At 42.1% G+C, this 27,444-nt stretch overlaps 1 protein-coding gene across 5 annotated transcripts in view; it reads right to left on the reverse strand.

Annotated features, from left to right (window-relative positions):
- The window catches only part of FRMD4A (FERM domain containing 4A), a 365,081-nt gene extending 352,385 nt beyond the window's left edge, over positions 1 to 12,696 (reverse strand). For 3 of the 5 annotated variants that reach the window (XM_051795154.1, XM_051795148.1, XM_051795152.1), the window contains exons 1-2: positions 12,333 to 12,462; positions 11,923 to 12,057 (exon numbers count right to left, since the gene is read on the reverse strand). In XM_051795154.1, coding sequence (XP_051651114.1) covers positions 11,923 to 11,967 — 45 coding nt within the window. In that variant the 5' untranslated portion in view covers positions 11,968 to 12,057; positions 12,333 to 12,462. Of the gene's footprint in view, positions 1 to 11,922; positions 12,058 to 12,155; positions 12,231 to 12,332; positions 12,463 to 12,520; positions 12,593 to 12,673 lie in introns of those variants that run through there. The other 2 variants (XM_051795149.1, XM_051795150.1) reach the window with 2 other exon arrangements.
- Positions 12,697 to 27,444: the final 14,748 nt, after the last annotated feature.

The raw sequence follows: 27,444 nt of genomic DNA on the forward strand, positions 1-27,444 counted from the left end.
TCTCTGTGTCTCCTTAACTTAGTGGATTTCTGCAGACAGCAATAGAGATGTGAAAAAGCACCTGAACAGAACTAGACTTATCTGCAGTGCCCTGCACCCCATTTCTTTGTATTTGACTCCACCTCCCTTCCCCAAACACTCTCCTGCACCCCCTGTGTTTTATTTCTGCAGTATCCTTAGCCTGTTGCTTGGTCCTTTGCTTTCACTGTCACTGAAGTGACATGCTGTAACCATCAGCCATGACGTCCTTTCCGTATGATTAGACTGTTACCATTAGAGACACTGAAATGTGAGAGCAAGTGCTCAGCCTTAGGAAGACACAGGGGATCCTTTTGGATTATGCTGAGTGCCACATAGAGGCAATGGCTTGCAAAAAAGGGAACAAGTTGCAGCAAAATGGACCTTGGTTTCTCTGAGCACCCAGAAGCTGACTTTTCCTGGGAACGAGGCATGGGCCCAGGAAATGATCACTCAAAATGTCACTTGCAGCAAAGCCAGATTCAGATTCTATACCACCAATTTTTCTTTCCTTTGAAGCCGAATGCAAAGCCCTGGACAATTCATAGCGAATTTAACCAATGTGCTTAAAAGCCACTGTTGTCAAAAAGAAGGGCAGAAATATAAGATAGAGCCACTAACCTCCTGTCATTGAAGTTACAGGTCACATTTGCTTTTATTCCAGCATTCAGGCCTAAAGTATTCTCAGACAAAGAATCTTAGAAACCATTCACAGGGTAAAATTAACACCTGCTGATTGATCAAGATTTTATTGATTGAATTTCCTAAAAGTAAAGACAGTGAAAAAAAATAGAAAAAGTAGCACATCTCTGTTTTCCCATCTGTTCAGAATTCACTGCTGTGGTTTCTATCTCCGTTTTTTATTAAATAGTCTTTGCCCTAGAGAAAATAGTTCTTTTGATGTTATAGTTGACCTTTCGGGTTTACTCTACATAAATTTTTTCCCTGAAGAAGGTTTCTATCGCTGCAAAAAAGGAGGAGAAAATAATACCAACTCTTTTTTTTTTTCCAGCTACAACCTACATTTAAATCATTGCAAAAAGGTCACCAGATTTTGTATCAGCATTTTATGTTTTCCCAGCAAGCTCTCCTGTATTAAACAATGATCCTACAGGAGTAAGCTACTCCTTTTGAGAACTTGTTTTTTACTTACTCACTGTATTCCTGTAAGATTTTCGTTTAGCTGTCTGCAAATTATCTTTTAATGAATCCATCTCCTGAGTATTAGGGATGGTAGTGATACTTCTGTAAGGAACACATGAGGAGGAAAATTCTCACATGGGTATTTAGGACTATACCATATAAACAATTAAAGCATTCAGTGTTTGCAGAAAATCAAGAGGCAAATCAGCAGTGAATGTCAATTATACATCTGCAGCATCACAGAGGCAGATGGTACTTTAATTGTACATCCGAAACATTATGGACAATTTTCCCCAACCCAGACTCATTGAAATATTGGCTTTAGCACCTAAAAATATCAAGACAGGGTATGTGTGCAATGACTCATCTAAGAATTCATTTCAGTTTGAAGATAAATATTCCACCAGTAAACCAATAACAATCTCCAAGATTCATAGCTCAAACGTGTTGTCTTGATCTAGATAAAAACTTCTATTGATGAAAAGCAATGGGGCGACTGTACTGCTCATACCATTCAGCTCAGAGTGTGAAATTGTCAAAGAGTTTGAAGATCAATGAGCCAAATTCTTTTGATTGCATCTGTAGAAATTGGAAATGTCATGGAGATAAGTAGAATAATATGGATTTACACTCTATTCCCAGCATGATCCAAAGAGAAGAAAGCTCAAATCCTTCTCCCTCAGACAGGAATGGTTTTGTGCAATGGGGGAAGTTTTATGGAACTTAAACAGACTCAACTACACCTTCTGACCATGGAAAATCAATTGACACCAGCCTACATATGAAAGAATGACTCTGACTATCCAGAGACAGTTGTGTTAATGCACAAATACCACATGTGTTGCAAATACTTACTTAATTAAAGATTATTAAAAATTAAAACTGACTGCTCTCTTATTCAGAGATTACTATACATTATTCAATTTGCAAAATCTCTGGCAACTAAGCCACCTCCTGCTTTATTATACATGGACCATGATGCAGATTCCAAATAGGATTTGTTCCTTACTCCCAACATGTACAAAACTGCTGGACTTTTTCAGTTTGTCCACGTGTTCATGCAATCTTAAAATGTCCAGTAACTCGCTGCCATCAGTTTACATTTTATCCTGCAAGTGGATAGCACTCATTTTCTCCCCTTCTCCCCAAATATATTCAGGGTTAGCCACAACTGACATATTTTAGTCGTAGCGTGAGCACAAGTGCATTTTGTTGGAAGAAATGTAGAAAGTTAATGTTGAAACATGTTTTTGGAAGGAGTATTTCAGGTAAATCCCTAAACAGAGACAAACCAAACAGGAACCTTCAAAACAGGATCTGAGTCCAAGACAGTAGGCACCTCTGGACTTTGAAGCTTAGGTTTAATTCCTACTGATGAATCAAAGCTCTCACAGAAATTTCACATGAATGATTCTTTATTTATCTCTTCAAATTTAAATGGGACATCCAAAAATGAGAAACTGTTTAAAATGGCCTAAGCACTACCTGATCAAAGAAGTCTAGTAGTACAACTTTGATAAAAGAATGGCTCAAAACATTCCCACAATACGAAAACATTTGTGTTGGAACCAGTGTAAGCAGTATGTTTAGTTTATTATTTCTTGCAAGACAGTGAACACCAGCTACTGCAACTGATATTAGATACAGAGGAGATTAGATAGAGAGTTCAAGAGAGGCACTCCATCAGTGAGGGACTCTGAACAAATAAGCCTTTACTTCTATACTGCAGTAAAGGTGGTGACAAAACAAGTTTCTGTATTGATCAAGAAGGCAATACAGGTCTCTTCTTATGGAAATTAACTCCTGACTACAGAACAAAATTACGAAGTGGAAAAAAACCAAACCCCACTGCTGGGGACGTCAGCAAATTACAAAACTCCCCCATCATTTCCTTGTACCATCTTCTAGTGTCTGTAATTTTGTCTATTTGAAGCTTAAGTGCTTCCTCACAACACCATTAAAGCCAGCAGTCTTAGAATACTGACTCAAGGACTTTGGTCTGTGCAAAATACTCATCCTATTTTAAAGATGTGATTACAGAAAACAGCATTCCACATAAAGCTGTATTTAATATAGTAAATAAGTGCAATTATTATTACTAATATCTTGTTAAAGGAAGGTACATTCTTCAGCTCTGGGAAATCTGACCTACAGAGCTGTTTGAGGAACAGCACAAACACAAATCTCCCTGTAGCTCCTTCTTGGTCTGGAAGTTAGAAGCCCTTCTGGAGGCAATGGGATAACAACAAGAAAAGCTTGTTTACATGAGAAGGCTGATTTTGGTCCACCATCCAAACCTTGGGAACTCCATCCAAGCCAGAGATATCATGACACAAACACCACTGGTCCGACATCGTGCAACAACTGTCCCATTTGCCCCACATCCACCCACCCAGAGTCTGTGCCTTGCTGCTAAAGAAGCCAACATGAGAGGTGTGGGTTGGGTTTTTGATCAGTCAATGTCCAGCCTCATAGGATTCACATTATGAACAAAATCTGTGTCAATCCTCTGGAAAGGCCAACATTTTAGGCCACGTAAAGCTAAGCAAACAATCTCTCAAACACTCCAATTAATTGATCTCTGGTTTTATGAAGGTGGTCAAACTCTAACCCCCTGAAAATTAACGTAAATGCAGAATAATTGGGAACAGCCTTTGCTGCCAGACCTCTGAAATGAGACCAGAACAGGCGAAATGGGTTTTTGAAAAGCTCATGCCAACTCTTTTCTATTACAATAGCTTATATAACAGCAGTAATAATGACCTTCACTAGACATTTCCTTGAGTACTAACAACCCGGGGTTAATGGTCCAAGGCATAGTTTTATGCAGTCAACTACCACAGCCAGCAATTAATTACCAGGAAATACAATGTGCTCTGACCACTACAGCTCAATTAGCCTCATATTATTAAAAAATGAAAACCTTGTCAATCTTATTTACTGTGAAGATGTTCTGGACTTTATTTTCATATATTAGACTAAAAAAACCCTTGAACCTATATTAAACCAAACATATGTTCTACGACACTCCTCCATTAACTTCACACGAATTATGGGGAGCCAAAGCCGAGTGTCTTGCAGTACGAGGATTATCACAGCCTGCCTAGAGATAAAAAAATATTGTGGAGAAAGGCTCTGTGTGAATTCTGCTTCTGTGCTAGAAAAACCTCCCTAAAAATAATTTTCAGCTCTCTGGTGGTTGTAAATGGATTGAGAGAAGGGAGAACAGTGAAGGACACACTGCAGAGAGCATCCCTTCACTGGCAGGAGGTGGGCAGTGTGTGCTGGGAGAACGACTGGAAGGGAAAGGGATGTTCTGTTTTCACCAAATTGTGTGATGCCTCAATGTCTCTGCAACTGATTTACAAAGATAAGAGAGTAGATTATTTTTGTACCCAGCTTTGTGCTCTTCCAGTTTATGTTCATTCGTTACATTTTACTATTTCAGCAAGGTTTTTGCAACATGACCTGAAAATTAAGCACTTCGGGATCAAGTGTCATTGTTCCTGGTCAGCTGTTTGTATTTCAGCACCATCACTGAAATACAAGGGGACCCAAAAAGCTAAGTCTGGGCACTAGGAGGTGCTGGCTTTAATTTGGGAATTACCAGCTTCGATCCCATGAAGGATGCAAAAAGCTGATTTTTGTTTGTAGATCCATTCGTCTAAATAGGTTTCTGGCATTCACTATAGCTTTTATTTCCACAAAATACAGACACACTGTGGATCTCTTCATGCCTGGGAGGCTTCTCAAGGAGCAACCGGTACCACAGTACCTTCAAGCAAGATTTTGGAAATATCACTTCATCTCAGGCATTGCTGCTGGACGAGTGTGTGCTGTAAGGGTGCTTAGCAGGACTCCATAATATGATAGGAGCATTCAAAAATGCAAGCAGGAGCCTCAATCAAATGTTTTGAGAGCTTCAGCTTCAGACCAGCCCAAGAATTCCTTTAAAAAAGAAAATTCATATCACTAGAAGTTGGTGACGGGTTCAGGTTAGTTTGATGCTCAGTGTCATTAAAACCTGTTTGTGAAATGGCTGATTTCAACTGACTTCTGCAAGTTTCAGTGTTTAAAAGTAGAAAGAATTAAGACGTGGGGGCAAAATATATGTGTCTGTCTTGAGGAGAGCAGGGAGGTATTTACCCAAGGTTTGTCAGGGCTGGCAGGGGCGGAAACACACATTCCCTGGTAGCCTTTATAATGGCTGTGGAGAGCTGGGGACACTGCTGGCTGGGGAGAGCCCAAACCTCGATCCAGTGCCTCTGACTGACCCCCCATCCAACTGGTGGCTTTTGTTTTCAGCAAGACACGTGAAGCAAAGCAGCCGTCGCTGGTGCTGACAGATTTTGTGAGCGCCGGCAGGACTGGCCACCTGAGCACAACAGCTTTAGGTGCCACGTCACAAAAATCTGCATTTTCATGGGATGCACTGGGGAAGGATCCACGTGGGGCTTCTGTACGTCTCAGAGCCCTGATGTGCTAACCACATTAGCCTGTCAGTGGGCTGGATCACTGCCACACTGAGAAATTATGAGTACAGTAATTACGGAAGTATGACATTCGTAACCAAAAGGCAAAGAATAGGAAAAATTACAATTCTTAATGTTACAAGTCCTTCCAATGCATTAGTAGCTATTCATAACATTGCATTTTTATTATGGCAATTACAGCATTTTTAACATTTTATTTTGGTTTAGGGATATCAGTCAAATTTTCCAATGCATTTTATTTTTAAAAAGCCGAAGTGATATGATTCTTTTATATACTGCCAAAACGAGTTGTCATATTTAGTGATCTTTTCAATCTGTTAATATGTTACTTTCTTCCTAATGGTAGAAAGTCTTCAATTAATCATAATGATAATTTACTCAAGTGCCCACTAATTCTCCTCTACAAATAGCAATGCTCTATAACATCGGGGGGAAAAAATCAATAGCCACATCTCTGATGAGATAATTTTATCAGTCATTCAGAATGAGCAGCTGGAATACAAGGCACAAGTCATATTCATAATAAAAAAACCAATAAACCTATAATCCCTCTTACTGTTTTAAAGTGTAGTAATAAACAGGAGAATTCAGATGTGCAAACATTACGGTCTGCTTCTTCAACAGCATGTTCATGCAGAGGGACAAGGAAAAGAAAATTGATGGCATGCACTAGAGCAGAATTGAAGGATAATGATTTTATAGCCCTGCCGCTCAGATGGGTAAAGGGTGACATCCACCACAGGGAAGCCAAGAGTAATCCCAGGGAGTATTTAATCTCATTCAGCTGAATTAAATCACTGTGTTTGAAGTCCTACTGCAAGTTTACAAAGGCAAATACTAAAGTTCAGATATAATTCAGTGCTATGGGGGAAATTATCAACAAGAAATGGCTAAATTCCCAGTCCACGGTAGCATGCAGCCACACAGCACCGAGCAGGAATTTGCTGCTCTCATCCCATCCTCTAAAAGAGCAATCAGCAAACAGCTCAGCTATTGTTGCTCGTGAAGCCCATTAGCAAATTACTGCCTGGCTGGAGCAAGGACAGACCCAGGGAGGAAGGGAATTCCTGCCAGTACGGCTCCTCCCCAGCGACCTCCGGGTGCCGTGGCGCGTTATCATCTCCTGCCCAGACCTTCTGGGAAGGCTGCGGGTGGAGCCCACACACCTGCACGCTGGAAATATCTGTGGAAGGAGCATGGAGAGGGCTGCATAATCACCTCCTCTTGCTGCTCAAGTGTCCCCACAGACCTCATTTTGGGCATGAATCTGAAGAGGGCCAGATGTCGGCGGCGCAGCCGGTTCCCAGGGGAAGGCGTTACTCATTCCCGAGCAGTGCTGCTCACACCCAGAGCGATGTATATCGGTCACGCACTGCTGACACGTCACACTGCTTCAGCATCAGCTGAGAGCTGCATTAACCTCTGCACCGTGCAATGGCAAGGAATGAGTGGGGTTTGTTTTTGCGGAAAGAGCGTGCCAAGCATTGACCTTCCAGGTCAATGCGGTCTGTGGATGAGGTTGCAGCGAGGAGGTTTGAATGTCGAGGGCTTTTGCACACTGTCAACGTAGAAATAATTTAAGTCTGAGATGAGAGAGGCAGAAAATGACCTCATCCTTCCACTGTAACCTTGCTGCTCCCAAAGGTTTTAATATGATCCTCCAAGATGAGCTGTGCTGCTGCAATCTGTCTAGAGGCTTGAGAGGGACAGAACACAGCTTTATGGGGGGAGGGGGAGTAGTCCTAGGTCTAAATGGGGTTTGGATGCTCTATATCTTTTTAGCTAGTTGCCAAATTCGTCTTCACAAAGGCAGACTTCAGACATAAAACTTAGCAGTTAAACATGTGAAATAACTAGTGGAATATCCAGAATGTTGTCGAGTCCAACACCTCAGAAGCCAACCAGTCAGGGCATGGCCCTCCCAGCATTTAGTAAGGATATAGTTAAATCTTTGAGTGTGTTTTAAGAGCAATGCTATAGTGTTCAGTGCCGCGTTTCAGAAAAAGGATCAGATCAAGGAGACTCACGTTGTTTTGAGGACTCCAGTGTATCTTTCTTTGCTTGAGGGGTGGAAGGATGATTCAGGAGAATCCTCCTAAAAAGGAGGTCTGGAAGCACAGCAGAAATCTGAGATTTTCAGTGAACAATGACACTCAGATGCCAATTATTTATGCTCCAGTTTAGAAGCAGAGCAGTTTTCACATGTCTTCCTGTTGCAGGTGTCTGCCTTAGACATCCGTTGAAATGTTTTCAACCCCAGTAGAACAAGGAAACACCAAGGTTGGCAGCCTTGATATTGGGCTTTTCTCACTCTTCATCCTGGCCATTGTGAACACCACAGACTGAGTTAATGCTACACATTCCCTGTTTTTTTCCCCTTGAAGTATAGAGATCACTGAGTCCCATGTAGTGAAGATCACCTAGGAAATCTCACATGCAGCTCTGTTCCAGCCTCAGCTTGAATGCAGCTCAGACACAAAATAATGATTTTTGAAAGCATCACACAGTCCCCTGAAATGAAAGATGTTCCTCTGAACACAAGCAGTTACCATTAATTTACAAGTGTACTTGTTTTCTTATGTTATATAGTTGTTATTTTCAAAGAAAGTATTTATATATACAGACCAGAGAGAGTAAAGTTGTATTATAAATAGCAAAAAGCTTTATTCTGATGGAGAAGGTGAAAGCATCTAGTTGGAGCTAGCTGGAGCCAGCTTTCCTGGAAATAGAGAACCATGCTTCTCTTCCCTACCATTTTAAGATCATTTTATATTAATTGGTAAACACTGAGCTGTGTGTCTTGCTCATTGGAACCTCCATTGTCACTTAACACAGATTAATTAGTGTTAGTGTTATGACCCATGGTAGTTTGAAGGTCAAGTCTCTAAAATCTATTTTCATGAGGTGCAATAATGCTGTCTCAGGAGACACCAGGTATCATAACTTATTGTGCTGTTAAAATCTGTGCAATCAGTATGTCTGCAGCTTTAAAATTTTACAATATACTAATAAGATAGACATAAAATCCTACTGGTATCACACTCCCATCAGCATTAATGATCTTAGCACTGCAGGTGTTACTGTTCCTAACAAGACACAGTATTTGCTATTTCGTGCTTAGATGTTCCCTCCTCTTGATTCACAGAAACTGAGGAAGCTTTGTTTTAATGATTTGATAATGCTACAGGCAGAGTTACTTTGGGCACAGTTCAGCCCAATTTACTCCACGCTGAACCAGGCAGTGTCTGTCATCTGCTGTGATCTCTGGAGCAAGGTAAAGGCAGAAGTCCTGCAGACCAAGCAAAATCCAGAGTCATTTGTAATGTAAGATATTTACCCGAACAGACAAGTTGCAGTTATATTTGCAGATTGCAGCCTTTGTATGAAACTAATATCTTTATGTTAGGAAAATATATGTTTAAGACCGAAATTCTCCTTCATTGAGCCTTTTCCCTGACCTGAGAGGGAAAAAAAGAAAAAATAATCATTATAAATAGGGGGGAAAAAAACCACCTGAGTATTAAAATGCCTAGAAAACAATATCAAAATAAGAGCCAATTCACTTTAGATTAATTAATTATATGGTCAATTTTTTTTTCAGTAAACAGAAGTAGGATCTGTCCACCTAAGCCTGCAGGTGTAATGAGATTCTTTGGTGAACTAAAGGCAGCAAGGTACAGCTTCCCAATGACCTGCTCTGGAGTTGCTTTGGGCCACGTCAACACCATGTCCTGGTAGCATTTACCAGGAGTAGGTAAGTCACCATGAGCTGTCATCATGGCTGGCACCCTGAAATGCCACATGGTCCCACTTGCAGGTCTCTCTGCCGGGACACAGTGGTGCTGGATACCCATGTCCTATAGATGGTCCTTCCATAAGAATGAAACCCTATACCCCAAAAATGTCCATCTTTCTTAATTGACTAGACAGAAGCTTGGAATGAGCAAACTCCTGATCCGGATCACTCGATTTCAGTGCATCGAATCCCAGGAAGGTCAATTAATGGCTCTGTACCTTGGTTTCTTTACTTGCAGCACAAAGTGCTCTGAGGTACCCCACTGAGGAGATATTTTCAGACTATGATGCAGCACTGCCAAATGCTGCTGCTGATTATGTCTCCTAAAAAGTGGATGGTTGAATGCACATTCTGCATCCTATTGCAGAGGAAATGCAGTACTGAAATACTCCTCATTGCTAAAAGAAAACTCTCACTAGAGAATGCCCGTCGAAGTATTAAAAGCTACTTCTGTGGACTTCCCAAAGGCATCTAATCTTTGAATCTCTGGAGGGTGGCAGTTTTAGAAGAGATGCCATTATAGCTGCTAATTGTGGGATGAATTATACAAGAATTTATTATTGATTCAAGGGGAGCCTGCTCAGGCATGCAATCAAAGCCAAGGCAGAGCAGAGGGGAAAGGATGAGGCTTCTGTAGTTAACTAAACTGATTCACAACCCAAGAAAAATCCAAGGCAAAAGAGGCAGTTTGCAGAGTGCAGGATTTTACACACCAAATCACCTTTTCCACACCCATAACCAACCTCTAGTACTAGATAATCCAGGAGCAGAGCCCATAGCATTGCATGAATCCTCTCCCAAGCAAGAAATACCTCCCCCCACCACCACGAGCAGCCATCCACAGGGTCAAAGGCAGAACCCCTTTGGCCGTGGACCCCCAACCCAACCCAAGCCAGCCCATCCATGTGGGTCTGGGAGCAGCCCAGGGCTGTGTCCAAGGTGAGGAGACCCAAGGAGTCGTGATTACAGGCCAGAGCTGCAGAAACGCCCGACACATCTCAAAATAACAACTGGGGCAAGGCCATGTAGCCACTGAAAGCCGTGATTTAGGAGAGAAATTTGTTGGCAGCTTGGCACCACACCAGAGTTTGACAAGGTCCATTCAAGGAGTACAGAGATTGCTGAAGGAGGGTTTTAAGTTGAGAATTCAGAGGGTAGTGAAACTAAAAGCATATTGAGCCCAAACAATGACACAGGGGTGACAGGCACTCATCAATTTATTTTTGAAAGAGAAATAGAGGCTGTTTAAAAAGCCAGGAAGGCCGGAGGTAAGCAAGAGGAAATAAAATGAGCTTGCACAGCAAGCAAATATAAAACAAACCATGCAGAGGCTTAATAGCATGTTTAGCATTTTGAGTAATGGACATAAAATTTGCTTTTCTCAACTTGACCTTTGTTAACAGCCTTAGGCACTACAGGGCTCTTATCCTGCAGCATTCCCTTTACTTAGCTCATCATGTCTCTGAGTGCTAGGGACCATTTCCTAATGCAATCAGGAGAGAGATCAGTAATGATAATTATATAAATATATATATAATGCCCATGTATCTATGCATTCACACGCACATGTGCGCACACAGATGCTCCTTATGACAACTCTCCAGCGGAAACATTACACTGACATTTAGACAGAAAAACATCCAGCAGAGATCTTACACTAAAACCATCCCTGATGCTGCTGCACAGAAAATGGCAAGAGGAGCACAAGAGAGGAAAAGAAAAAAAAAATAAAATCAGTAAAGCTAAACAACTGTCTAATACCCCACCAGAAGGGTTTATTTTAATTGCAACAGAACACTGGCGTGTTTCTGGAGTCAGCCACGTGGTTTGCTAAATAATCTTCTTTAAAATATTATAAATATGCAGAACTTTGAGAAGTAGGTCAGTGGCTCAACATGTTGTAGCAAATAGCTCAGATAAATACTAGTCATTACCCCGTGGTCTGCAGTCAGTAGGAGATGTGACACACTCTGCAGTTAGTTGAATGGCAATTCACTGCATTAGAGGACCATTCCCCAAGTGATACCACAGCTGAGTACCCGGTCACAGCTAACAACACACCTCTCAGCCAGCAGAGAAATCAAGTTCTTCCTCTCATCATTTAAGTTGTGTCACAATCAGCAAGGGCAAAAGCAGGAGGAAGCAGGAGGATGTGGGAATTCAAGACACTGATATAAAGAACAAAATGAAAAACTGCAGCTCAGGATAAACCCTGAATGCAAGTGCCAGCTCTGCCGGAAAGGTGACTTCAAAATCCTGCCTTGAGCATGGGTCTAGATGCACTAAAACCCATCGTGGGAGGAATGTCTCCATGCAAGCCCTACATGAGCCCTTTGCAAAGTTCCCTGGGACCTGTAAAAGCCAAGCAGCAGCTCACACAAAATCATCCCGTGGATTTGGAGCCCTGAATCCATGCGGTGCAGCTCCCCTCTCTCACCCCCCCTTCCCAAATGGATTTCAGCAAGCACTCACCATCAGCAGGCTCAGAGCAGATTCGGGAGCACGCTGCACAGCCATCTCCTCTCTTCCTACATACAAATCCTCCCCACGACTCGGTCAGCCCTCGGCCCTTCGTCACGGCAAAGCATCCACAGAGTCCACAGCTAACTGCAGGGAGAGAAACCCCAAATCAGGGTCGGAGAGCATTTGCAAGAGGAGGAGAGGATGGATGAGGGGGTGGGGAGGAGAGGAGGGAAGGAAATAACCTTCACAGCCAGGGAAAGAAGCTTAAGCTAGGCCAAATTTTACACTAGAGAGAAGAGGAAAATGAAACAGAGAGACGGCTGGAGAAACAAGATATCGAGAACTGCAGGATATTTAAAGCTCAGGCACACGCCACCACAGAAAGCTGCAGCAGCACAGGACACATATCAAACACCTACATGACAGGTTAGGTCCAAGCCATCCTCCCCCTGCACTCGGACTGTCATTAATTGCTCTTAATTGCCACTCTCCTTCCTCCACCTAAATAAATCCTAGGTAGCACAGAACTGCCGTGCCCCTGACTCTGCATCTTCGTCCCTGCCCTGGTGATGCTAGCGCAGAAACAACGTCAAACATCGCCACGTACCGCTTCCAACAGGGTCAAACCTCTTCTCTCTTCTCGCAAAGCCCTGCTGCGCCTGGTTTGGAGAGCAGACGCCTGCATAACACAGACATGAGCAATAAGTGAAAGCAGCCAGAGCCAGGAAGCACCCGGTGCTCACTTGAGAGCAACAATTACCTTTATCGTATTCGAGAGAGAGCTGGGTTACCCACTGACCCTTTTCACCTTACTCCCCTCCCCAAGAAAGTCTCTTCCTCCTCCTCCCCTCTAAATGGACTCAGCTCCCCACGGAGCTAACACACTTCCCAGAAACATGTAATTACACAGGCTGTTGTGTTAGCGCTCTGATCACGCTGCCTGTACCGCATGGAGACGGCAGCCAGGCAGCCCCCGCTTCCCTCCCTTCGCAAGGAGATGCTGCAGCCTCCCGCCGGGCTCCCGGGGCTCGGGGGGGACACAGACGGCTAATTGTGAAAATGTGGCCGGTTAAGACGGAGAGACAAATTAGCCTTGAAAATAAGCCCCTTGTTTAAACGTTGGGTGTAAATGGAAGATGGCTTTTTAAAGCCTTCAAAAATAAACAGAGCACCCTGGTAGGAAGGCCAGCGCTCTGATGCAGGTGTGCCCTGACAGATCTCTCAGACCCCTGTTTTGTGGGGCTCAGAAGCCTCCTGGATTTTGGTCTATCCACACTCATATCACCCCTCTGAACAAGCAGAAATTTGGCTTCATTTCCTAAAATGTTAGGCTTCATCTAATGACAATGTCTGTTCATCTTACAACTCCCACGTGCATGTTCCCCCCCCTCCCCCCATGATTTTGGAAACCAATTAAAAGTTTGAGACAGATTCAACCAGAGTTGAATTCTCTGACACATGTCATTCCTGCAACTTTTATAGAAATTGGCAGCAGGATAGAAAAGAGAATCAAATTACTGTCTCCATGAAGGCAGCAGCAATCCTTCCTTGTGCTCTGGAAGTTACATCTGGTAGGTCAGCTCTGGTATGCACAACATCAGAGCACTTGCTTGTCCAAATTCTCTCGCTCACCTATCATCTTGTTTTAGCAAAGGGGACACAGTGACATGACAGATTGCAGACATTGCCCTAGGAAGGTCATCCAGGATATCTGTGGCATATCCATACCTCCAAGAGGTCCAAGGGGGATCACCCTTGTTGAGAGGTGTGTGGCCATACAGGAAAACTTGGTTTTTTTTTCATTTAAATCCACAGACCAGGTAAATGCACTCCCCTCCCCACAAGCTGTAGCACCAAGCCTGAGTGTTGTATGGTGATGACAAGGGTTTCCTTCCTCCCAGCAGGTTCTCCATCAAGAGGTGTGCGAGGGGGAAGCCACTTGTACACAGAGGGGTCACCTCTCAAGGGATGGTGTAGAAACACTCATGGGCACACAGGAAAGCATTTTCTGAGGTCCTCCCTCTTTGGTTTTGCATTACAGATATCAATATTCAGGGAGACTCCCTTGTCCTACACCTGGGGGTGGCATTTAGTGCATTGTTTGAGAGACCTGATTTTTTTCACTGCAGTGAGTGTAGCTCCTGTGAATGCACATGTGCCAGCAGTCATGCTTGTCTCCACCCTTGGATATAAGTCATCCCCACTGATAGAGAACAGTGTCCCAGCTTTGTTAAATGCATTAAGGTACCTAAATACCGAAGAGCTTTGGGCTTCAGTGATTTTCTTCAACCAGACCAGAGATCTGAGGCAAAGATTCATGGTGCTTTCTAATCACAGGGCCCATCTTGACTGTTTGCAGTGGGTCACCCTTTGCCTCACAGCCGTCTGAAGCAATGAACTTCATACAAAATGATCTGTTCCCATCCCTTCAAAGTGATTTGTCTTCATCCCTGAAGATGAGCAGGTTGTTGGTTGTTACAAGGAGCAGAGAAGAAGGCTACTTAAATGTCTCTTGAAAGGGGAAAATATGCATAATACAAGATTAAGGTAAGTTTTAAAATATATCTTAAGGCATCAAATTATAAAATATGTAACTAAATCTATTTCAACAGCACTATGACAAATATCCCAAGGCTATTACATTTTTCCCTACACTAACCCAACCTGAAGTACTGTAAGGAGGGACTTCAGAAACAACACATTCAGCAACTCTTGAGTCTGACAAGCAAGGTTTCTCCTTTGCCAAGTGATTTTAAGGAGCCAGCCTAAGCCTACATTTTTGGATGAGGCTAAAATGAAGAATCTGGAAGTGTGGATGTTTCTTCCATCTTTAGTTCCTGAATTCACTCTGCAGTTGAGCAGGGTAAAATCCATCAAACACCAGGAGCTAGTTATGATTTGTGGTGTCCTTGAGAAAATTCTAGGATTTTCCTGAGCTCTGCAAGTCTCAAAGTAATGATCATCTGTAGGGAGCCATCTGTGTACAAGTATATGATCTATGACTTCAAGGTATATTTGCAAACTTACCTACAGGTTAGCTGTTTTCTACTATTTAGGTGAATAAATTTTGCAGCACAAGAGGAAAAAACTTAGATCATTATTCACTGCAGATTGTCAAGAGATAAGAACAATTTTTAAGAGGAACTTGTTGGATAAATGGTTAAAACTACAGACTTGTGGTTTTGTTTCATGGCCTAAAATTATTAGCAAAAGAAAAGAGTTGATTAGATGTCTTTTTTTGTTTCTCCCCCTGCATTTTAAGATAATTAGGTGCTACAATTGGTTAATAGATTAATTGCTTGAAATCACTGAAAGAAAAACTATTATGGCAAATTTTGGATCTTACTTGATCCCAGTAAGAAGACATAAAGCACTGCAGACTGATGTATATAGAGACAGATCCTCCAAATCCAGTGTTATCACCATTGGTGACAGGGACAATAGAAGCATAAGTATGCCATGCATCTTTAGGGCTGGTGGTTGCTGGGCTTGTAATTTGAGGTTCTGGTAATACCAGGTAGTAGGAAAACCCTCTGCATGTTGTTTATTCATGGACATACAGAACCCAATGGGCACCTGTTCTCCTCAACAGGAGGCTGAGGAGAAGTTGTTATTAAAGGTATGAACAAAGGCAATACAGAGCTCAGGGTTAACTGCAAGACTTGATTTCAGTTGGTACTGAGCTTATATTTCTTATTGTTTCCATTTTTTTTTTCTTCAATGAGCAAACAGGAGCTCAGGTTTTCAGTGAATTTTCCATGTATTGCTACTATGTATGTTTAACCACTAAAAGTCAAAGTCCTCCCTCCAGTCACCTGTGACATTTGTGAGAGATGAAAATCTTGATATGAATTGTGATTTGCCTTCTTCCGTCACAGATGTGGGTTAGAGTGAAATGCTGTCTAGTGACATGACAAGTGCTAGGAGGCCACCTGTTTCAGCAAAGGTGTAGACAAACAAAATTATTTTATCAAAATAAGCTAAAGTCTTTACCTCAATTTACAAGGAGTTAATAAAGCAAGTCCTGTTATTGTTGTGGCAGGAAAATAGTACATTAAAGTTGATGATACTACCATAAGAAATGACATGACCTGAATCATACCCATTTACAAGACAATCACACATCCAAGAAACCAATGGATAGCCCAACAAGCATCTTTGAACCTTGAGATATGTGGAAGTTCATGCCATGCCTGTAAATATTTAACCTGAAATTCAAAAGACAAAGAGCTCTCAGAGGGGTGAAAAGAATATATGATGTGAAAGTATGAAAAGCTTCTGAGTTTATTGAATTTCCTTTAGCCACTTGCGTGTTCCTCATGCATCTCTATTGTTTGCTGAATGTTCAGTGATTATTTTCAAGTATGTGTTAGTCCCAGAAACTGAATTTGCATTATGAATGGCCATGGCAGAAGTGCTTCTGCTTTAATCCACAAAGGAGGAACCACTTCATACAACAAACTGCAACAGGGAGCACAGATGGGAAGTCTAAGATGCTTAACCAAGCTATAGGGAAGTACACAAAATAAATATTCACATAATTCAAACACACAAATTTGAGGACCTACATTTTGCTTGTAGCTTATCCCCAAAGAAGATAAAAGCCTGATGCCAACAAGTAAATTATTCATTGTGAACTAGTCACTCAGCTTTAAAAAAGATCTGTAAGGAACTTACTGAGTTTACTTTTCTTCTTACCTTCCTATGCTCCCGTCTATCAACCCAATTGGTCTAAAAGTCATTCTTGTCATTCCCCGCAAACAGATCCCAGCAGGGTTGGGACTGTTCCTTGAAAACTCTCTTAGAAGCTTTTGATAATTATAAATGCAGTGATAAGGATGATTCTCCAAGCTACCAAAGAAATACTATGTAGGAAGAGAAATGTCATTCCTGGAGCCATCAGACTGCCAAATGAAGCCACCACATGTAGATATATGAGGGGAAGGGTCTCAGGTCAGCCTCTTCCTCCACTTCCTTCGCTCTGGAGGGTAAAGTTAGTGAAGGATTCCCTTCCAAGTGCTAGAGAAATTATTGTCTTTCCTTCCTCAATGAGAAGGTATTACAGAAAATATTTCTAGAAATCTATCCAGGTTGGGTGGACACCTAGAATATGACACAGGCTGAGAGAAGGATTGATTTCAAACTCATCTCTAATTTGCTGATTGGCACATTTCCCTTGCCTTGCTTATTTTGGCAACTGTTCACTAAGAAAGTAGTGCTGTTCATGAGTGATATAAACCAGAGGCTCTGGCTCCATCTGAGTGTTGAAAGCTTCCCTGATTGAACCTCTCTGAATCATTTGTCTGTAGATCTGTGCAAGCAACCCACAGGCTGCTCATTCATTGCTAAGCAGTCTCACTCCCCAGATGACTTATGTCTGAACACTAATTAGGTTTGACAGACACTGCTTTGGAATAAGAAGAGCCCTAGAAATATCATCTGTTGTAAGGACAAGGGCAAGATACAACAGAACTATCCTGATATACCACCATAGCTAGAGACAGAAATATTTCTTGGACCCTCTGAAGACACTTCCTTGTGATGGTGATTATCACTGGAGTACAAAGATCCTTCCAAAAATTTCCACACTTCTTCCACAGGTGTGAGGGTGAGACCTGGCAAAACAAGAAGACTGGTCCAGAGTCCTCTAGCAGACAGCTGCCTGGGCTGGGAAAAGAACCAAGGCTTCTTGTGGCCTCTGTGCCAATCACAAGGCAATGTCCAGCCTTAGACCACTTTCAAGACACCTCAGCAGGCCAGAAAAAATTCTTCTGTGTAAGTATGAGAACTGAAGTGTCCAGAGAGAGTTATGCCAGTAGTTAGAATTCTGGTTTACAGCAGCACACCATACTCACATACAAGAAATATGAGTGGGAAGCAGGGTGGCTTCCCATCAGGAGCAGTGGATGTACTCTGACCTATGAGCAGACCTACTGTCCTTGCACAAGGCTGGGTAAAATTGCATCTCTCAGTTTTGAGATGAGGTTGGTCTGCTGCCTTCTGCCTCTCAACGTGAGAAAGATGCCTGTCTTCCAGGCCCCCCTTCAGCCTGTGCAAGATAACTGGGAGACAAAGCATCTCCTGCTGGTCATTGGGAGCTGACACGCAGTTGCACCTCCTGCATCTCCCATCCATCAGCACCAGTTTTCTGTTCTGAGCTCAGCAGGAGCTGGGCAGCCTTGGCCATGAGCTATTGCTGTCCTAAATGGGGCAGGTTCAATCAGACATGGCATCTCCCATCACCCATGAACAGCTGTTCCAGCCCACAGCTGGGCTGTCTTCTGTAGTGTTTGACACTCATACAGAATTTTGTCTGAGCTCCCATTCCCCAATATACCCTCACTCAGTTATCACACCCCACACCAAGCAAGCCAGAAAGGGAGTCCAGTTCTCAGCAAAACTCTGAACTTCCTCTACTTCATGAAACAGCCTGTGGCGTTAAAACCTCTTGCAAGAAAAGATGTAGATTAAAGGAAAAACCTGACATAAAAGTATTCTGAAAGCTGATCTCCAATGTTCTTCCAGCTTATGTTCTATTTAATTTAGCATGTGAGAACTTAACACTAATGGTGTACTGGGACAACACTAATTTAAAAAACCCTGAAGGTTAATAACTAGAAAATAAACATGTCATAACTCAGAGTATGACTTAATAGTGGCATAGTAATTAACATTCAATAACCATCTTACTCAATTTGAAAGCCCTGGGTTTCATATTATGATTGTTTAATATTAATTTGACATTTATACGATTATGGCCTCAGTGGACTCAGATATCACGAGTCCAGCTGAACACAGAGTCCCAGTACAGGCCGTGGAGTCTGCAAGTGTGCATCACTGCTGCAGTTATATTTGTTTTCTGGAAATGCATTCCCCAGTGCTGTGGCATGATCTGTCGAGCTCTATTTGTGCTACTTGACCTAATTTGCACTTGAGTAATTGAATTCAGTGAAATTAAGCAGTACTTTTCAACCAATTCAATTTTTTGTTGTTGAGGTGGGGTTTTTGTTTGTTTGTTTTTAGTTATAGTATTCACTTAAAAGAGCCTGGGGGGAGTGATCTCTCATCCACAAAGCTAGTTCCTCTTCTGCAGTCAAGCTTTGCATAGTCGTGCTGAAAAACTTTTCAGGTTTCATTTTACTGTGCATTTTTAATTTCCAATCTGCAATTATGGATAACTAGTACTTAATCTTTGTGCTGACACTATATTTCAAGGAAGTAGCTCTAGATCCTGATGATTTACCTCTAGATGCCTTTGAGATAACCAAACTTCTTCTGAGCTTTTGTTTTGCCTTCTATGGATTTTCCAGCAGTCTGCTGAGCAAAAAACTGTCTCTTTCCATTAGAAACCCTTTGCTACCCAGATCAGTTAGGATTTATCTTCCCTGAACAGCACTAACCAACACCATGTACATTATTTCAGATGAGACCTGACACCTTCGCTACACTGTGCCTCATATTTCTACATATCATGCAATTTTCTTTTCCTCTGGGAAAGACTTGAGCATTCAAATCCTTTTCTCCTCAGTGCACCTCATTATGCACTCACTCACCTCTCAAATACATTTTCAGGCTAATGCATTGCACCCATCTTTAGGACCATCCCATTAAAAAATCAAAACACAAACAGAGATGACTACTTATGTACAAAACTATATGTAAGAAGCTAGGGATTATGGAGGGTCTGGAACTTCCAGTCTTTGCCCCATGCACTGTCCTTGGGTCTGAAAGATGTATTCGACCTTTGGAAACTCCTTTAACAAAATCCTCAGCACATCAGGTTGACCAGTTTCAGTGCCTGGGAAGTCAGGGTTTGAAGGCTCTACACTTTGAACACAAACCCCATGGGTTGCCTATATCCTCAGAGGCAGTCTGTAATGCAACCAGGAGCTGGGTGTTCCTTTCTTCAATCCCGCCCATATCTCCCCAAGAAACTCCTTTCTTCTCCTCACAGAGCTTCTGCCTTTCAGTCTCAGAACAGCTTCTCCACAGAGTGGACTTCATTCAGATTTTGTTTGGCTGGATGTTAAGTAAAGTGACTTCTGCTACATAATGCTTTAGGGCAGAAAGTCAGTCAAGTTAAATCAAATAATATGTACCTGAATGCAAGTGTCACAGAGAGCAGTCTAGTTTCAGCTTCTGTCCTTAGACCAGGAGTCACCTAACATAGTAAAAACAATTTATGACTAAGATGTCTAGCCAAAGATAACCCATTAGAGCTTCCTCACCAGTCAATGGACTAATACATGCAGCTCCAGAGAGTAGGTTACACACCCCATTAATCTTCAAATGGAACAACTGGTCTCTGGAGAGCCTGAACTCCCTGGATACTACAGAATCCTAAAGGACTATTTTAACATTGTCAGCAATTCTCAGCTTGAGCATCAGCACTGGGAGCTGCCCTCAACTTCCAGTGTTGCTGGTTGCACATGCTGTGAACATCCCAGATCAGGCCTTGCAGCCTGAGCCAGGAAGCAGCACTGCATGTGCTGGGTGTGCCTTGGGAGGTGCATGCAAACCACGGACTCAGGTCCTGGGGGTTCTGACTGCTCAGGATGCTTCCATTTGTTTACCATTTCCTTCTGCCACAACTTAAGGCAAACCCAGAAAGAGACAAAAGTGATTCTTGGGAAGGTTTCTGTAGAAAAACAAGAAGACCATACCAAGAGCTGTAGCAAGGATGGGATACGCAAAGAGGTAGGTCATCCCTGTTGTGTTGAGGAGTTAAAATAGCACAGGCTAAAAATAGAACATCTGCTCTTGATCTCCCTGTCAAAATTATTTGTTTGTACCACAGTTGCATTTTGGATATTCATCAGAGATTTAGCTGACCCTGTGGCATTAGGTGTTGTACATATACCTTACTAGACCAGAGATGTTACTATCTTTTTACCACACACACTTCAGGTCAGATCATGAGTGCCCTTCACTTCAGAGCAAAGTGTGGGCTTAAAGAAAAGGAAAGCAATGAATACTTTCAAAACCTATTCACCTGACTTCCAGCACAGTACTGGAACCTCTCAAAGCACCGTGGCTGTTTTGGCAGTGATTGCTGAGGCATGGCCTAAGTAAGATGCATTGCTCACATTGTGGAGTTGACAATCCACAGTGAGATGGAGGGACTAACAATGGTTTTAGAAGGGAAAAAAAATTGCACTCACAGCAGTAAGATGCAAAGGCTTTCTGCATTCGGAATATTTACAGCAATCCGTATATTGGTGCTTGCCAGAGCAAGTTACCGAAGCGTTAAGGGTTTATCATTCAGCTGCTGTTTCATAATGTAGTCTGGGTAACAGTGTCATATTTAACAGAAGTCAATTTTAAAATAAAAAGGAAAATTAGTTTTATTCATTTATGAATTACTGCTACAAGCAACTAATTTATAGGACCAGTAATAAAAGCAGAAGTGTGTTCACTAGGTAACATCTACAGTTCCAGAGGAGTATGGCCATTAACAAACAGAAGTGAGTGCAGAATTTTAAGTACCCTTCCTTAGCCCAGAAATATGTTCTGTGAAAACCTCACATAAGGGAGTGAGCAATTCAGCTCAACCCATTAATTGCCTTAAATATCATGGCTGGTAATCTGCAAATTAGATTATAAAACTTCATTGCATATAAACAAATGCCAGGATAGATTGCCTCTGCTTTCTCGGCAATTAGTTTGCAGAATAGTTACTGTATTTTATGTTTAACAGTATTAAAGAGCCAACAGTGATTTCACAGTAAAGCAGCTTCATAATGAATATTGTCTTTATGAATCCTAAATCCAGTCGTTTACGGTTGCCCGTCTAACTCAGTTTTGAGAGGTACTTCTGCTCTTTATCTAATCAGGTTCTCCCTACAAAGCTCTGGGCACTTTCTTTTTCTTCCATTCCCCCCACCCCCCCCAGCAACATAAACTGGTGAGATATTGAGAAGTTACCACATCAGCCAGGGATTTCTGGACATCTGGTGTCTCTGACGAATGATGTAGATAGATAAGGCTCTGTCTGGGATGTTCTACACCTAGAAATCAGAGGTGACCCTAGAGCACATTATGCATAGTAGCTTTCACATTCTGGGGAAAGCTAAATGTTTGTAAATCCTCTTCTAGACCACAGCAATTAACAAGTCCCCAGAGTGACTACCCCTTCAGATCTGCTGTGGGTGTGAAGGCAGTGACACAGGTCTCTGTACAGACCTGTTCCTCACCACTTCTCCTCTGTTGGTCATGAGTGTGGCACCTCACACATGAACACATAAAGAAATTAATCTCTTTTTTAGGAGACCAAGTTAAACAGATCCATTTTAAACCATTGGAGAAACTGTTACTTATGTAACCAGTGTCCCAGTGAGCAATTGGGAAGGTCACTTCCCAGCCCTCCTGCAGTTGCAGTTTATTGCCAGAGAAACACTGAATGTTGGGCGTTGCCATTAAAGCAGCTTATCAAACTTCTCTTTCTCACCATCTCTCAGCCATCAGTTACTGGCCCCTATCTGAGGTACAGGCCAGGGAAGTGACAGTTCTTAAATGTTAGTGTAGCATGGGGAGGACACTGGAGGGCTTGACACAAGGAACAACAGGATGCGTTTAAGCTCCCTTCAGGAACCTGGGACTGCCAAATGGAGGGCCAGCATGTTCCACGGTGCTGAGCAGTGTGGAAAGCTTTTCCATCTCCTCATATTCAGAGATGTTGGCATCCAACTGAGCTGATGTGGTATCAGAGGAGTCTGCAACCCAAAAGCCCCTTCTGGGCTCAGGCACCCCAATGGATCTTTTGGAACCCTGGAACACTGTTCTTTTCAGTGCAGGAAGGTACAGATGAAAGATACTCAAAAGCATTGCCTCAGTCAAACACCAAGAGGCTGAAACACCCCAAACAGTGTGTTACACCATGGACTGGTGCCCACAGTGGACCACTGAAGTTCCAACTCTTGTGATTCTGTAGCTACGCAGCTTGGTTGTCTGCAGGACTTTTTGGCAGTTCTTAGCCACCCACAGTTACCTCACCCTGCCTTGCAGAGCATGGATGCATCATCTTGCAGATGGAATTCCAGGGGACTCTTCCAGATTTCAACATCTGCAGAACAGCACAGAGTTTATCTCCAGTCTTCCTCACTCCAGAAAAGGAGCTCAAACCAAACAACTTGTCTCCAAGATCCCACAGAGGCTTTTCTTTAGAAGACATCTTCTTATACATTATTGCAGTGTGCTCTGGGTGGGATCTCCCACTGAGTTTCAATAAAACATTTAACAGCGTCAACAGGGTGGAGATGGGAGAGCTGCACTTCACCCTCCTAAAGCAAAATGTTGAGGGACACTGATGGCCCACTTGGCTCCACATGCACATATAACCCTGATGCTTTGTAGTGTAATTCTGTTGCATTTTCTTTCCTTAATTTTCCAAATTCAAATGAACATGGAGTTCTCCCCCTCAACTCAGACACAGCTGTTTCAGTACTGTCAGCCTTGCACCAGCAGTTTAAACATGTCATTTCACTTACACAGACAGCTGAAAAAACACACTTCGTTCCTTCCAAAGCAAATACATGTGAAATAATATTTTACTCTGCATTTCAAGCTACACTGGGTGTCTAAATTAGAGTATGCTGAGCTCAATGGATTTTCCTACTGAAATTAAGGAGGATTTAGATCAACTTCTCACTGAGAAAATATATTTCAGCTCTTCTACGTGCACACAAATAGCCGGTAGCTCAGAGATGTGCATTTTGCTTTGAGTGCCTTCCCTTGGATAAGCAAATGCCTGTTAATTTCCGCAAGACGTTGCCGCTCGGTGAAGTACATGCTAGAGCTGAGGGCAATGTTATCTCTGTGACATTGCACAGTCCCAGTGCTACAATGTGTAAGTGCTCAGATATGCAAAGGCCGTGCTGAGATGCAATATTCAGACCATGAATTTTGCACCATTACCACAACTTGACAGCTCTCATTTCCCCAGTGTCCTCAGCACAATGTGGAGTGGCACAGGTAGAAGAGTGGAGGAACAGTGCCTTTGGAGTGGTTGTTAGCAAAACACAGAGTCAAAGCTTAAAAAAATGTGGTGTTAGCTTGGGTCTGTGTCACCAGGGAACAACACTCCATTTGCATGAGTAATACATGGGATTTTTAGAAGAGAATAGGAATATTTGTCATTGCATTTCCTTGAAATCCTGAGAAGTGGTTCTTCAACACAGTCTCTCCGAGGATCTCTGCCATGGCTCAGGACTCCCAGATGGACTCCATGCTCAGAAATGCGAGCACTCTCCCTTCTCAGTGGAGGTCTACACCACTGTTCTTGTGTTCCACATGTCCCTGAGGGCTCCACTCCCCTCACGGTCCACGTGATACATGAGATCATCAGGGCACATCCAGGGTCACGGTCAACAGCCCAATCCACCCAAAACCCTCCCGAGCAGAGCTCCTCTCCAGCCCCTCAGGGTAGATGCGTCCTGATTACCCTCCTTGGGTTCAGTGACAGTCACTCTCTTGGCCAGTATTGCTTTATAATCTGAGCAGACAGTGCCCAAGTCGTGGGTGGTTATATTTGGGCTTCCCCTGTTTGAGCTCTTTATAGCTCCATGTAGGAGCCACCTTAGAGACAAGACATCCCATTGAGGTATAACAGACAGCTTTCCGTATCCTGGTTAAAAATCAAGCAAATAAACAAACAAAACCCACACCAAGCTCAGTTGGGCCAACTATATTTTCCTTGGCCAGGAGTTTGACAAATTGGATGTCCTTGGAAAGGAAATGCCAAGCCCAGCATCTGGAAATTAGGAATCAAGCAGATGAATATCATCCATGAAACCTACATCTCCTCTCTCCTGGCCAGGGAAATGCAACCCATTCAAATTCTTCCTTCAGGATATTAGATTTGCCATACAAACATAATGTTGTGAATTTATACCAAAACAAAGCTGTTTCCAAGGCCAATGAGATGATAGACACCTCACTAGTATCTCTGATAATGACTCTTCCTTCTTTCCCAGAAACCTCTCTCCACATCCCCTTTAAATGAAAGAGTATTCACTTAAAACCTTCAAAGGATTTTATAATCTGTGGGTCAGTCTCACCTGGGAGACACCTGAACAAGAACAGGTGCAGCTGTGTCCAAACACCACCAAGGCACCAGACATCTTCTGGGAGTGAGAAATAGCTGGGGAGATGCTTTTTCCCTTGGAACTTGAGACAGTGCTAAGGCACTTTCCTATAGGATGTGCAAACACCAGACAGGGTCCGTGTACATGGATGGGTGCAGAAAGTCTCATCCTCTGGGATGACAACACATAGAGTAACCCCAACCTCCTGGGTGCAACATCCACCTATTTGTTAATAGATGGCCTTGTCTTTCCTTGAGGGGCAGTATTTGAACAGATAACAACACACAGAGGTGAAATAGCCCCTTTTCCTCCTTGCACAGAGTTTAGCAAGAGACAGGTACGTAAATGAAGAGAGGAAGGAATTTCTCTGCTTTGCATCATCAAACAAATGGTACCAAATAGGGATGTTACTTCAAGCTAAGAAAAAGTGAATTCCCACATACCCTGGTGGAATCTTCATCACTGAAATCAGTGTCCTCCAAAACCTTTTGTCATTAAGGATGGCATTGAGTCTGTGTCCCACGTCTCCTTCCCCACCATGATGAAAGCACCTCAATAACTGAATGCATTTAGTCACTGAACATTTTTTTTTTTGATGCAAGGAAACTCCTGTATCCTTGCTAGTGAGAAAGTCTTAAAGAGAAAACAAGGGAGAAGTCTGAAAGTGTTTAGATGTGTTCCAATGAAAGCATTGAGGAATGTGGCCATGTCAACAAAAGACACCAAAAATCCCACAGAACCAGACAGACTAGAGCTGCTCACAAACTGCAGTCACATTTGGCACACAGTGTCCAGAGGAAAATCAGTTGGAAGAAAATAAAATGGGAACAAAATATTTTATTTCAGTAAATGTTATACTTTATAATGAGGTTTAATGTAGAGATGTAGTTAAAGTTATACCCCCATAACATAGATGTAAAAAAATTAATTAAAATGAAAAAAATTACTTTTGTGTTGACCTAAAATATTCTTTCTAATTCTGAATTTAATTAATTAGAAAAATCAAAAAAGTCATTTATATGTGAGTGACACACACAGAAACAGGTGATTGAACTTCAGCTTCTCAGATTTACCATTTCATCCTCCCTTTCTTCAGAGACAAAGAACGCTGGCTGTTTTCAGTAGCATACAGTTAAACACACTAATTCTACTAATGCAAATCTTTCCGAGTGTTTTTTGTTATTTAAGGAGGTCTGCTTAGAAGTATGTGACCTTTTACAGTGCTGGATCTAAGCAAAATGAAAACAATCTTCTTTACAGTCATTCAGAATGGGTCCTTGTGAATTAGATAATGACAATTTCCTTTAAAATGTCAGGTTAACTTACAATCAATTTAGTGCTCCCAGTCTGCATTATGACTCAAGTGTTCTTAGAAAAGTTCTTATCCAGACAACATATTTAATGCTATGTTTACTGCAAATGGCATACATAAAAGCCTATATAGCTCAGATTAGGTAGTGGTGTTTGTTAAACAAAAATGTGATGTATTTGTTTTATGTTCTGGGAATACATCTAGGAAGCAATTTGTAGCCTCAATATTACCAATGGCTGAGTGATTGCTGCATGAGTGTAAGTGCTGTGTGCCTTTTCACAAATAATGAGCCAGAATGTCTTTATTGCTTTGCTAATTAATACAAAGTTTAGTTTAGGGCTTTAACTTAGCATGAGATGTCATGTATTTCCTGAGCACAGGAGTGCTCGAGTTTCCCTTACTGAGTTGTAAAGACAGGAATATAATTTCTACAGCATTTCTAGGATACTCTGTGGAAATCAACAGCTTGGATAAAATTTTCCGTTTTGTTTTATCAGAGACTGTAAAATGCTAAAAGTGAAATGGAGGGTCATGTCATTGCTGTTGCTACTAGAGCCATTTAATAAGGCCAACAAAAAACCCCACAAGAACAAAAGAAAGCCAAAAAATCAGAAAGGAAAAGACAAAGAAAAATCAGATAGGAATAGATAAAGGAAAATTTGACAGCACTTTTTCAAAAGAGTGAAAAAAAACCATTGAAAGAACAAAGGGTGAAGAAAGATTTTAGAAAAAAAAAATAGATTTTGGCCGTTGTTTCATCCAGAAGCTCCCTTTGAAATCAGAAGCACCAGTAAGTCACTCTGAGCTCAGCTGACACTAGTCAGCATGGTTTGAAGGAATTATAACAATGTATGTGTTTGTGTGTGCCAGAGATGTAAGAGTGACATGAAGAAAAATAAAATGAACTCTAGGAGATCAATAAAATGTAACCCTTTGACCCTGCAGACGATCACTGTCCATTTTTCAGTTGGGTGATAAGATCAGTACAGTATAAGGTTTTAATCTGGCCATTACTGCTATCTTGCATCTGTGAACTTGTGCATTCATTTACCACACAGATCTATTTTTAAAGGTAGATAAAGTGACTCTAGAGAAGAAACCAAATTCCCAATTGGTATTAAAACTGGCTTCAGTAAG

The sequence above is a fragment of the Manacus candei genome, unplaced genomic scaffold, assembly GCF_025592945.1.
Source record: "Manacus candei isolate 608988 ecotype Guabito, Panama unplaced genomic scaffold, ASM2559294v1 h1tg000042l, whole genome shotgun sequence".
Taxonomy (NCBI): Eukaryota; Metazoa; Chordata; class Aves; order Passeriformes; family Pipridae; genus Manacus; species Manacus candei.